The 14,246-nt window shown below is 44.1% G+C and overlaps 1 protein-coding gene across 1 annotated transcript in view; it reads left to right on the top strand.

Annotated features, from left to right (window-relative positions):
* The window catches only part of LOC148523443 (NUAK family SNF1-like kinase 1), a 38,171-nt gene extending 33,997 nt beyond the window's left edge, over positions 1 to 4,174 (top strand). Inside the window, exon 7 of the mRNA XM_088473235.1 lies at positions 6 to 4,174. Coding sequence (XP_088329361.1) covers positions 6 to 946 — 941 coding nt within the window. The 3' untranslated portion in view covers positions 947 to 4,174. The remainder of the gene's footprint in view (positions 1 to 5) is intronic.
* The last annotated feature ends 10,072 nt before the right edge of the window (positions 4,175 to 14,246 follow it).

The raw sequence follows: 14,246 nt of genomic DNA, 5'->3' as shown, positions 1-14,246 counted from the left end.
AACAGGGGCTTGCGGACTAATCGACTGGATGCTGACAGTCAACCCAGCAAGGAGAGCTACCATCGAAGATATTGCCAATCATTGGTGGGTTAACTGGGGCTACGACACCGTGGTTTGCGACTGCCACCTGGTAACTGAGTGCCAGTCTCCGCTGCTAGCTCGGTACATTGAGTGCCAGAACACGCCAGGGTTCAAAGGATCAAAAAAAGAGCACTGCATAGCACACCTGGGTGAAGAGGAAGAATTCGAAGCTTGCCTGAGGAAGTCCAAAAAGGAGAATGACATTAATCAGTCCCAAGAACCCGAACTGAATGTTCCTAGGCAGAAACCTAAAGGGATCCTGAAAAAGAGGAGCAGCTTTGACAGTTCTTTCTTCAACTCGACTTTCTCTGAGAACCTGTCTCAGAATCGCTTGGAGCTGAGCAGAGAAGCACAAACCACATCCGCCTACGACTCCCACAAGTCAGTTAATATCGAATGCTCTTTCAGCATGCCAAAGAAAGGAATACTGAAAAAAACATGTGAGAGGGAATCAGGTTATTCATCTTCCCCGGAGAGGACCGTGTCATTGGAAAGCCAGAAGACCTACCTCAAAGTGCCAGAAGAGAAAGCCAAGCCAGAGAAACACACTAAGAGGAAAAAAGGCATTCTGAAAAAGAATGGACGGTTTTCAACCAGCTTGGATCTGCCAGGGGACTGCCCAATACTCAGGCTTTCAGATTCCATGGATGACCTGACCTTTCCCGACCTGGATGGTCCAAAGAGTCCAAGTCGGCCATCGAGCGTCATTAGCGATGACAGTTTTCTGTCGAGTGATTCCTTTGACTTAATTGACATGTCTTCTGAGTCAAAATCCCAGCTCTTTTCCTACAGTGCACGGAGCAATTTCTACAGTTCCGAAGATGAGAAGCAAACCTATGGGGACTATTTGCCATCAAGACCATAAACGATAATGACCAATTTGGTATGATCACAGCATTAACATTACAGAACTAAACAAGACGATTGAAAAGTCAGAATTGAAGTTTGCACATCTTCAGTGTGGCCACTGCAGCCGTACTGAGACTTGAAAAACAAATTCCGTGTTGATAGCTGAGAGCTGTTTTGTACGCTCTCTAATGCGGCAAGAGATCAAGCATCTTGCCTTGGGCTGGGTTTTAACTCTATAATAAATTTGGTGGCAGCACTGAGCGTACTGTGAAGCTCACGCTGCAGTCTAATTTAATGAATATATGGGTTTCCAGCTTGCAAGGTGTGCTGGGACTTGTAGTTCCACAAGAACTGGAGTACCATAGCCTACCTAAATTTGTTCACTAGTTTACACTCTCTAGTTTACTCTATAAAGGTTTTAAACTAGTTTACACAGTATCACTACATGAATTGCTGATAATTAGTTGATGTTGCCCCTCTGCACTCAAAGCCTGGCTAACAAACTCCACAAGTGATTGTTGTTTAGTAGTATTTATAACTGAGATGTGACCGTCCCAATGAAATAAAAACTGGGGAGAAGCTCAGATTTATTAATATAATGATGCAGAAAATCTCACAAACCTCCAGCCACACACATTTAGCGAAAGAATGTTTGTAGATAAGATGGTGTATATCTTCTAAAGCCAAAGGAAATTGTTTAACAAAATATCGAAATGCCAGAGCATTACACTGAAGAAGGGTATATAAATAATGGAATTAAGAACCACTGTTCTGCCTTCCAGAGGAAAGTATAAAACAATGACTCTTTTTAAGGAAGTGAAAAGAATACAATCCGCTTTAGCTGCCTTACTGGCACATACCAGGACATATTATCCTGATTTTATGAACTTAAAGGCACCAGTGTGAGGCTTTACTGTAATAGAGAAAAAAAAGAAAAGGAAGTTTAAAATACACCCATTACCTACACACAATGGTCATTTATGAAGCCCAGGAGATGCACACTGCAAAACGCCTTTGTTTTGCATCAGAGTGCCTCTCCTTTGCAGTTCAGAAGTGCGTCTAGGTTTGTGGATATGCAGACAATGCTGCTCCTTTGCAAAAAAGACCACTGCTTTCTAAACCTATGTGCCAGGTGAGAGAACTAGACGCACCTGAGCAAGCAGTATCATTGACACAAATACCGCAAATACCTTTCGTGCTTTGTAAATGACCTCCATTCACTCCTAGGGCCTGATTCAGAGGTGTTTGCTGTTTGCGAGCACGCGCTCTGAATCAAGGCGTGTGCGAGCGGCCTGGCGATGGTCGTGATTATCGTGACCATCAGGCTTGCGTCGAGACCCTGCGGGAGAGTCTCGGCTCCCGCTAGCCCGAGTGGACTTCCTGCTCTAATAGAGCAGGAAGTCCACTACTGACATCACGAGTGGGAACGCCTGCGTTTGTGCAGCCACCCCCCCTCCTTGCCTGCAAAACGGGGCGAGCTGTCAATCACCATCGACAGCCATCCCGTCTTGTAGTGAGCCCTGGAGCGACGGAGCTGCCGTCGCACGCTGGGGCTCGCGCATGCGCACGACGGAGGCGGCGCATTCACATTGGGGAAAATCGACCCGCTTGTGAGTCTGAATCAGGCCCCTAGTTCCTACAGAAATTATAGGCTGCATAAATATTGGCGCCTCAGTCCACAGAATGGCTACTGCTAATGTGAGTAGGTGACGGTTAAAGGTAAACCGAGGCTTCACAAACCACAAAGGCCCGACACACATCTATTAATAATCCAGGATATTGTGATGAACATTTATAAAAACTGTTCTACATGTAATTGCAAATGAAAGCTAGCATTGCCCATAGCAACCAGTAATATACTAACTCATTATTTAGTACAGCTTACCAAATCAAAGCAAAATTCTGATTGGATGCTATGGGCAACACAACCGTATCTACACAGTGGAAACGTTTTAAAAAAATGTGTCCCAGGGTGTTTTTTTGTCTCGCTGGTGAAATGTTTACAGATCATATGTGCAGTAATAGCACTGACCTAGTATTCCATGTGAGAATATTCCATGACTTACAGTAAGAGAAGAAAGACTGCAACAGACAAAATACGTTTAGGGGTTTGGACTCTAAATATAGATCAGTGGTTCTCAAACTCGGTCCTCAGGACCACAAACAGTGCATGTTTTCCAGGTCTCCTCACAGAATCGCGAGTGAAATAATTAGCTCCACCTGTGGAACTTTTAAAATGTATCAGTGAGTAATGAATACACCTGTGCACTTGCTGGGTGACCTGGAAAACGTGACCTGTGTGGGGTCCTGAGGACCGAGTTTGAGAACCACTGATATAGACCACAGGTTCTCAAAGTCGGTCCTCAGGACCACAAACAGTGCATGTTTTACAGATCCCCTCACAGCATCACAAGTGAAATAATTAGCTCCACCTGTGGATCTTTTAAAATGTGTCAGCGAGTAATGAATATACCTGTGCACCTACTGGGTGACATGCAAAACGTGACCTGTGTGGGGTCCTGAGGACCGAGTTTGAGAGCCTAAGATATAGACAAATACAGAAGTGAACATGTTCTTATTATAACAAGTGGCTATGAATCTGTAGCTATGCTGTCATTTTCACATGACTTCTAGGGAGACGGGAAAACAGATTGTGAGTTTTCACTGTCAAGGTACAGTTGCCGCAATTGAGGGGGGAAGATTTGCAGCTTGGCTGATATTGCTGTGCCCTTAATTGGTAGTCATATCAGCACAACAAATGCAGGGGAGATGTATCAAGACTTCTAAAGACTGGACAAGTGGGGGAGTTTTCCAATAGCAACCAATCAGCTCCTAGCTAGCATTTATCAAGAGCATTTTCTAAAATGATAGCTAGGAGCTGATTGGTCGCTACTTTTCTTGTCTTCAACTCAACTCTTTAAAAGGCTTAGTACCCCCCTCCCCCTCCCCCAGTGTCATATAAACATTTTCCTATAGATACTGCAGTGGATAAGCTGTCCTCAGTTAGTGGCCCCTGGTGAATATGTTCTAAATCCGGACAAACAATATTTATTTTATTGTATAGATCGCAAATACAGTGATAGCATAAAGCTAGTATTTATTTTGGGGTATTAGGAGTATTGAAACAGGCCTGATAACGATTCATTCTGTTTGCTCACACTGTAAAATGCTACAGTGTTATGTTTTCCTAATTAAAATGCCTGATAACGATTTTATATTATTGAATAAAACATTGGACATTTGAGATCACCTTTGTTGTCGTGTGACTGTTAGAAAAGGAGTTTACAACTGCAAAAACACTGCTGTATGTTGCATTTGTTCATATTTCTAATTTTATGCTGAACTATGTTTCAAAATTAAAAGAAAAAAAAAAGATGAAATAAGACATCCGACTCTCCTTCCTGAAACGCTTTGATGAAAACCTGATGCTGTAATGTCATTTCTTTCAAATGTTTTAGGAACACTTGTAAGGAATATGGTATCCTCTAGGGCAGGGGTCTTCAACCTTTTACACAGTGTGGGCAACATTAAAAAATTCAACGAAGCCCGAGAGCCACTAAGCTATACACCCAGGGCCAGATTAACAATGGGGCGGATGGGGCTACAGCTCCAGGCCTCCACATAAAAATAGGCCAATTGTCATGACAACATGATGATGACTGGCCATCTGCTCTCCACATGGTCAGCCATAAATCATAAGTAGTGAAATGATATTTCTATTTACCTCACAAAATTAAGCATTTTTTTTTCCTTTACATATTTAGGGAGACATTGGGGCTGAGAGTATAGGGATGTACATGCCCACATGGCACTGGCCACACCCACTCAGCACTGGTCACACCTCCTCTGCTTCTCATACTAGGCCCTTGGTCATTTTCAGCTCCAGGCCCATGTAGCCCTCAATCCGGCCCTGTATACACCACACAGTAGCACAATCTTGATTCACCCAATTCACATTACACAAGAGTCGTGTCCCTTATTCATGTATGACACACAGCAGTGCCCCTTTTACACAATGCCCACATTTGTGCCCCTTATACACAATGGCCACAGTAGTGTCCCTTATACAATGCCCACAGTAGTAGTGTCCCTTACACATAATGCCCACCGCAGTAGTGCCCCTAATGCAATACCCACTGTAGTGGTGCCCCTTATGCAGTGCCCACAGTAGTGGTAGCGCCTCTTATGTAGTGCCCCCAGCACTGCTGCCCATTATGCTGTGCCCTCAGTAGTGGTAGTGCCCCATGTTCAGTGCCCCCAGTAGTGGTAGTGCCCCATATGCCGTGCCCCCTGTAGTGGTAGTGCAGTGCCCCTTATGCAGTGCCCACAGTGGTAATGCCTCTTATGTAGTGCCCCCAGTAGTGGTTGAACCCCTTATTCAGTGCCCCCAGTAGTGCTGCCCATTATGCAGTACCCACAGTGGTAATGCCTCTTATGCAGTGCCACCAATAGTGGTAGTACCCCTTATTCAGTGCCCCCAGTAGTGCTGCCCCTTATGTAGAGCCCACAGTGGTAATGCCCCTTATGCAGTGTGCCCAGTAGTGGTAGTGCCCATTATGCAGTGCCCCCTGGAGTGGTGCCTCCTATGTAATGCTCCCAGTAGTAATGCTCCCAGTACTAATGCCCCTAATAGAAATGCCCCCTAGTAGTACTGCCCCTAATAGTAATGCCCCTAGTGTTAGTGCCCCTAACAGTAATGCCCCCTAGTAGTAGTGCCCCTAATAGAAATGCCCCTAGTGTTAGTGCCCCTAACAGTAATGCCCCCTAGTAGTAGTGCCCCTAATAGAAATGCCCCTTAGTAATAGTGTCCCTAATAGAAATGCCCCCTAGTAGTAGTTCCCCTAATAGAAATGCCCCCTAGTAATAGTGCCCCTAATAGAAATGCCCCCTAGTAGTAGTGCCCCTAATAGTAATGCCCCCTAGTAGTAGTGCCCCTAACAGTAATGCCCCCTAGTAGTAGTGTCCCTAATAGAAATGCCCCTAGTAATAGTGCCCCTAATAGAAATGCCCCCTAGTAGTAGTGCCCCTAATAGAAATGCCCCCTAGTAATAGTGCCCCTAATAGAAATGCCCCCTAGTAGTAGTGCCCCTAATAGTAATGCCCCCTAGTAGCAGTGCCCCCTTTAATGAAGCCGCTTACAAAAAAAATACTACTACTTACCTTAAACCCCGCTTCCGCGTCTGCTGCCTCCGGTCCGCCCGGCTGCTCTTCTGCCTGAACTATGGCAATGACGTCATGACGTCTCTCCCATAGTGCACTGCACACACTGCGAGAGCCGGAGTTCACGAGTGAGCTCCAGCCTCCAGGCTGGCGGTGCGGTGCAGGTAGGGAGCCGGCTGCCCGCTGGTAACATCTCAGCGGGCGCCTGGCAAATGGAGCCTGTTGGCTGACCGTGGGGAACAGCTCCCCCCCGTCGGCAGGCCACAGGTTGAAGACCCCTGCTCTAGGGTAGTGTATAAGAATCAGGAGGCACCTTGGAGATCAGCCTGCACCACTGCCTTTAATATGGCCTCTGAGAACACACAATGGATGCTACACAGTTTCTGGTGGGCCAGTTACAGCCTTCCACACCATCAGTGACGGCTGGTTGGGCGATTTATCTTTGCAGCACTGAAAGCGTTAAATGGCTTGCACAAAAACGATTATTAAGAAGTGTTTTAAAAGTTCAAAATAAAAGTAAAACATTAAAAATAAAAAAATATAAATTTAATGCAGTGACAGAACCCTGGACAAAATGTATTATTTGTGCTCATATACAAACATGTGATGAACTCTTTTGGCAATGGATACCCTGCTGATCTCAAACTTCCCAGCGGATCGAGATGGATAATACGATTTGACGGGGGCTACACATCACTTTTAGGCATTTTACAGAAAACAACAAGCCTGATTCATAGCCTTATATTCAACAATACGCTCACGAGAAGGTGTAAAAGATGTACAGTATAACACACAATAACAAAAAGTTATCTTGTGTATTGTGTGCACTGTGACAGGAAGCTACATGGAATATTTTAGAGCAAGTGCACATAATATATGGAAGGGCAGGCAAGCTTTGGTCTGGGGGCAGGCAAGCTTTTGTCTGGGGGCAGGCAAGCTTTGGTCTGGGGGCGGGCAAGCATTGGTACCACAGCACGAATACTAATAGGCTATTAAGGTAAGGAAAGCAGATGTAGCTAGCAATCATGAGTGTGCATCTGCACCCCCTGCAGGACACTCATGGTTACGACATGTTGCTCTCCTGAAGCCTTGCAGTGAAGGCATGCCCAGTGACGTTCGGTATATAGCTCATAGTTGCCTTTTATCCTGGAATGTCCTGTAGATTGCCGACTTATGCCTGTATTCAATTTGAGGCGAAAAGTCCGGATCCGCGATACTTTTTCGCCAATGATGTCATTTTCGCCCTGTTTTGCTTCTATCCCGTATTCAATTTGAAAGACTTTCCGCCTAGGCGGAAATCAATGCAATGTAATAGGTGGAAAAGTTTCGCCTATGAATAGCAGGCGTTAAAAAGTGCAGAATTGGGGTTTTGGGGTGCAACATTGCGGAGATCCACATGCAGCCTTCAGTCAGTCTCCCAAAGGTAAACTGTGTCAAAAAATTAAAAAAAAACACTTAAGAACACCCCAAAAAATGACTTTGAAAAAGGGGGCGAAAAAAAAAAAAGTTGGGGTACAACATTAAAAACTAGCGAACTTGACTCTGGGGGGTCCCCAAGTATGCCCTGTCAAAGCTGGATAATTGGCTGAGACAAGATCAGTTTAAAATTGGATCGCAGCGATGCCATCTTGCGACTGGCCACAAGACGCCATCTTGGAAATGAGATCGCAAGACGCCATTTTGCAAATGGCCGCCTAAGCGCCATTTTAGATAAACTCACACTTTAGTACATGTGGCGATATTACTATTAGCATCATGCGACTGCATCTGTGACCATCGCCATAAGTTACGGCGATTCATCAAAAGCCCATTTCATGACTTTATGTAGTTTGGGTGCTCTGGATAAAGTGTGTGTATTATTAGAATTCCCCTAAAGGATATATTTCAGAAATGGCTGTACAGTATGTCAAAATTGGATTGCATTAGCTAAACAGAGCAAATGGCCACGTGACAACTAGCCTGTGAAGACAAGCTTCATGGACATAACGTCTGCTCTCACTCCAGGTGGCCCTGCTCGAATACAGCAAGAGGGTCGTTTGTAGCACCTTACATTAGCAGGCTTCCTACAATAAAACACCTTCAAAGCCAAGAGTGTTATCTGAGGTTTGGGTCTTGTAGCTGTGCTAATTTGCATCTACACAGGCCTGGGAGAACAAAGACCAGTATTTTGGAGCCTGAAAAGGGTGGGGGCTGCTGGGGCATGAGCAAGTCATGGAACTATAATGCTCAGCATTCCACACTGCTAGGTGTTCTCATACACACATTAATATGCACAATTGCGCTGTTAACTAGTCGCATATTAGCGAATGCATAAGACCCTGTATGAAAACGCTGAATATAGCTCCATGCACACGCATCTGCCCCAAGTTAACTAGTGTCTTTACATCAAACCCCACTTTACATACTCACACATTACATATTCACATACAAGGTTCCATAAGCTTTAAGGTATAAGATTCAAGTATGCACATGTACTATAATTGCTATGAAATAAAGATTATTTCGTAACTAAGGTTTTATACGTGATAAGTAAGCCATGTTTGGTATTGTACTGATGCGTACTCTCTCAACAGTATTCCGGTAATATCGATGGAGAGATTGCAACATGCATTCTCAACTTATGGACCGCAGAGACTTCATGCAACAAAATGTACATTATATGAACAACTGTTAGGATTTGCATGAGGCGGGAAACCAGAGACCTCCAGTTTTTAGAGGCTGGACTGTGTCTATTTGAACCAACCTGTTAAATTCCTTGTAACATATGCCCTCTCCTTTAGGACCAATGGTATTAGCAACAAACTTCTCTATTGTGTTGTTTATTCCTGGGGGGTATAAATATGTGTGCTCTGACCCTGGGTTCCTAGTCTTCGTGCTGAATGCTGATTGACGAGGGGTTTCTTGCTGATGCCTAACATCTGGACCAGAGAGCGCTGCGTATGTATAATTGTACTTGGGTCTGTATAATCTCTTTGCGCTAAGATTATATGAGGATCATAGCGTGTAACTGCTGTACTTTTACTTGGAGTCTTTATTTACTGTATGACTGCGTACGCAAATTAGCGTCATCCTTAAAGGTTTATAGGCACGATATTAGAAGGTATAGGCAGGGGTATATAGAGGTTCAAAGGCAGTATCCTTAGTTGGGGGCTCATAGTGAAGTCACTTACCCATTCACACGGCACTTACGGTTATCGATTTCTCACCAAAGGGTGGAGTGGCCACACTCTCGGTGCTGAGAGATTGCTACCCATTTTCGTGTGAGCCAGGCACGCTGACTAGAATCCAGGGACAAGAGAGGAAAAAGTTTGTTTTCCTTTGTTGATAGAACCTAACATTTAAAGGGGTGCCGCAGTATTGAACAAGCGGCTGAGTCGCAGTTTTGCGCACAGTAAAGATGCACTTTTGTGTACGCAGCTAAAGGTTGTCATACGGTTGTGTGGTAGTCGCATTATTGTGTATGCAACTGGTCGCACAATAGCGTATACGTAATGCCGGTCGTGCTGCCACGTGTTTAAACAAAGCCGTTGAGGTTTACATTCTTTTCAATTGTTGTCAATATCTGGGTTAACGTGTATTTTTCTGCGAAGGAAAAAAATGTGTAAGAGTGAGTATTTGTTGGTAGGGGTAACTTGTTCCCTAAAGTTAGAGGTACCGTATGACCTTTAAGGGCTAAGTGCTAGCCACTCGGTAAGCAGCTTACCGTTCTATACACAGTAGCAGGTGTACATGTTGTCTTTGTTGTAGAGAGGTGCGTGGAAGTAGCCGACTTAAACTTCCATAGGTGTGGAAGTTGCCTTCTTAAATCTTATCCGGGTGGGTGGAGTAGCCTTCTTCAAATCTTCACAGGTGTGTGGGCGCTGCCTTTAAATCGTCCACAGGTAAGTGAAAGTATCTTGACTGTCTTTCACCAGTTTAAATCTTTATTGAAAAACATTGGAGTTGTCTCAGAATGGGAGCCATGCAAACAATAGAGATGTTAGACAATGATGCGCTGCTAATGGAAGTGCCGTTTGGATCGGCCCATCGTATTATGCATACTAAGTACGGTACTTATGCAATAAGGCATTATGATGTATGGTTTAAAATGACGATGAAGAGTGTTAGACCGTTTCCCAGAATTGGTAGTTTTGATAAAGATGTATTAGATAATGTTCGGGATCACATCAGTCTGATGCGCTCCAGAGAGAAAAAGGTCAAATATTATGAATGTTTAAAGTTGTGGCAGCATGAAGAGGATGCGTGGCTTAAAAATGCACAAGCAACGCAAACTAGCGTTGCGAGCGCATTGCCAGAGAATACATCCGTGACGCTGAATTGCAATGCGGGCCAGCCGCAAAATGGCGTGCACATGCAGCAAGGTAGCGTTGTGGAAGGTATTGCCAGCAGTTCACGCGCACCACCCCCACCTTATGTGGATGGAGGTGCAAGTACAGTTATCAAAAATACCCATAAAAATGTAACAAGCAATTTGTACCCTCTCTTAAGCAACTATAAAGAAAATGTTCATGATGTGGATGATGAGCCTATTGTAATGTCTGCCATTTCCCATGCTGTACAGATGATAGATGCTGCATCACAACGATCACGAGTGGTGCCGCCATCTCCATCGGTAACAGCAAGGGAAGTGCTAACACCCTCTGCACCCGTAGAGGAAGTTGTTAATACCATACGTAGCAGCAACAGATTAAACCCCCAGCCAGGTAACAAGGTCAAAGGTAGCATCGCTGCCGGTCTGAATCCCATTCGGACAATAACTGTCCCGAATGGAAATGCAGATGCGAACGGTGTAGTGCCCACGAGGGAAGTGGTAATGCATTGTCCTTGGACAAGAGCAGAACTAAATTCCATCATAAATGATTTCCCCGATCCCAAAAAGTAACTAGCCAAATGTCAGATTTTTGAGGAATTTGGGTAGTTCTCATGAGCCAACTATTAAAGATTGGCGTGTGGTGTTAAGGGCCTGTCTACCACGCAATACCGATGTGACAAAATTTGTCACGGATTGTGTATTTGATGGTGACGTTCCCTTAACAGACCAAGTAAACCAAGATAATATTACCCGGGTTCAGACCTCACAGCCTGGCTGGAGGGGAGTCACAATAGATACCCTCATAGAATCTACCATAGAACATGATAAAAACATCTCAAAGAAGAGAGAGACCCAGAGCGAAAAACTAATGGCTGTCAGTATCCAAGCTCTGGAAGGAATGACTGTAACATCACAGCCAGTAGACACACCTGCACTATACACACACTTGCACCTGAACAGTTACACGTCCTCACCAATCCCACGCCAAAGCAAACACAACCTTACCCCACATATCATACACAACCACAGGTCCCATGCTACCCACAAATTTCATACCTCCCACCATACTCTTATCCTCCATATTCCTACCCATACCCACCATCTTTCCCTATTGCTCAACTCCCACAACAATCCTTTCATCCACCCCGTTCAAAAAGATGTTTTAACTGTCACCAAGGGGGACACATAAGTAAGTACTGCAAAGTGAAGAACACCACACATGAACACGGGTTTCCCATGGGTTCATAGGCAACCCCACTATCTTCTCCCAGGCCTTATATGACTGTTTACAATCTTTTCAACCTGCCAATGGATCTGTTCTAATGTAAAATGTGGACGATTTATTGTTGTATTTAGGTCATGTTTAAATGATATTTAACTGTTGTGCTTTATCTCTCACACACAGGATACAAGGTTGCTAAGGATAAACAGCAGCCATGCCAGGCTAAGGTCAAATACTCGGAATACTATCCACCCAGGGGCTCAGGCATTATTTAGAGCAGTAGCTATTAATAACAAGATTTAATTGCAGGAACCTGTATGCAGATACTATATCCCTAGAATTATTCAAAGTGATACGGGGACTCATTTTACAGGTGACGTTTCCCAGAACATGTGTAAGGTGATGGGTAATAAAACCAAGATTGTTCCAGACTGTCATTTCTTTTATCTGGCCCCCCTTTGAGATCGAAGATGAATAAGAATAACAGAAATTGAAAGTGTTATTAACTAATATGTCTAATGCAAACTGTCATGATGTCAAACCTGGGGAATTTGTTATGATCCGAATTTTTTTTAGCTCAGGTCGTTTGACTGATTGGTGGAAAGGTCCGTATCTGACGATTGTTGACAAAGTACCACATCCTCAAAGGGTGGCCGGGGAAGATACGTGGGTCCATTCCACTCACTTTTACGGAGGTTAACCAACCGGTGGAGATACAAGGCGGAGACGAGGCCGATAACGTGGACCTGTCAATTGCGAGCTTGTGCCGGAAGGATTAAAAAGGTGACGGTGAGATACCTGAGCTAAAGAAATGTGTAGATCAGTGCTCCCAGCAATGGAGTGGTCTGCTGTGGTCATCCTAGTTCTTTCTTCCAGAGTTTTTATCGTGATGATCTGTTTGGGGATACCCAGTTTCTGTGATGGAGGTCCGATAGAGGAGATGGGAGCTGATGGCAGCACTGATGGAGTGGAGTCAGGAGGAGTGCAATGCCAATCAGGGGAGTGTCTTTCCAATCTTAGTACTGTTATTGTTAAGAGAGCTGTTATTCTGGATACTCGGGGACGGTGTGGAGGTTTATCGTCTGAAGATTCCTGTAGTTGTGAGCTTTGTGGGTCCCTAGTTGATGAGAATTATGTCCAGCGGTGCCAGCCTAAATATAACCCGTACTGGGGTGGCTATCCTTTAGAGGATTATCATAGCATGGTAGGCAAAGTGTTAAATCAAACTGATTGCTGGGTGTGTTCACATGTGCCACAGGGCACATAATAATGTAGGGTTGGTGCCATTTCCGCTGAATATCACAGAAATTTTAGAATTACAGAAAGGGAAAACATTGGATGGAAAATTCCTCTCATCCAAACCACCTCATTTCAAACTCTATCAATTCCAAGTAGATAGATCACTTTTGTGTTTAAACATAACCAACCCCAATAAACCCGGGAGTTGGGAAGTGACAGGGAATAATCAGACGATGACCTTCTCACAAAGAGCTGATAATGAGTCCATAAACCATGATCTGTTACGCTCAATTAAATCTAGTGGGAGACATTTTAGGTACCGGAGACATTGGTAAGGTGCCAGATGGTTATTGTGCTAAAATAATACAGCCAAAAACTTGCATGTACCAGATGGAAGACCCAGAAATAGGATTGTTTGCAAGGGAAATGTGCTTAATGATAATGATGCATACCATTCCTTATGTTCTCCCTGATAATGTATATTTGATATGTGGAAGAAAAGCGTATAAGTGGCTCTCCCCGAGTTCCGAAGGTTTGTGTTACCTGGGAAGAGTAGTCCCAGAAGTTATGACCCTCACACATGTTGAAATGCTTGGTATACATAAAAACACACCGTCACCATATCTTCACACACAATATGAACACAGAGGCAAACGAAATATGATACCTTGTGACGTGCACAAAGCCACTCAGTTAATTAGTGAGACAACTGGCTTTGAAGTTTTGGTCGCATTGGATCCCACCAGGATCGCTCGGGGTACATTAAACTTTAGATATATTCAGGAACTTGCTAAATTGATAGATAATATCACCAAGATGTACGATGACACATTCAGGTATACAGGGAGAGAATTGCAAGCGTACAAGAAAGAACTGGTGCGACACAGGCTAGTGTTAAATAATTTAACTGCTGTTGCTGGAGGGTATTGCGTAACGTTGGCCACCCAATTTGGAGTAAAATGTTGCACCTATGTCACCAATGATACCAGCGACCCTAAGGAAGTGATAGACCGGAAGATGGATGAAATTCTGCAGCTAAAATGGGAATTTCGTAAGAACCATAATGCTTCAGTGGCTGAAGTAGGGGAGAAGATAGAAGGATGGGTGTCATGGCTGAACCCAGTGAAATGGTTCTCAGGTTTAGGGGAATGGGTCCAGAAAGTGATCGCCAGCATCGGCAAATTCTTAATCCTTATACTGATTGTCATCATAATAATTGGCATATGTGTCCGGTGTGTTCCTATTGTGTTGAAGTGTGGAAAATTTAAAAATAGAGTAAAACAAAAGAACGAAATTATGATGGTGGTCAGTATGAATACTGAGGTAAATACAGAACTGCATTACAACCCTGAACTAGGAAATACCATCATTTAATGTATTATA

Source organism: Taudactylus pleione, unplaced genomic scaffold, assembly GCF_031769625.1.
Source record: "Taudactylus pleione unplaced genomic scaffold, aTauple2 ptg000133l, whole genome shotgun sequence".
Taxonomy (NCBI): domain Eukaryota; kingdom Metazoa; phylum Chordata; class Amphibia; order Anura; family Myobatrachidae; genus Taudactylus; species Taudactylus pleione.
This window is presented reverse-complemented; position numbering and strand designations above follow the sequence as displayed.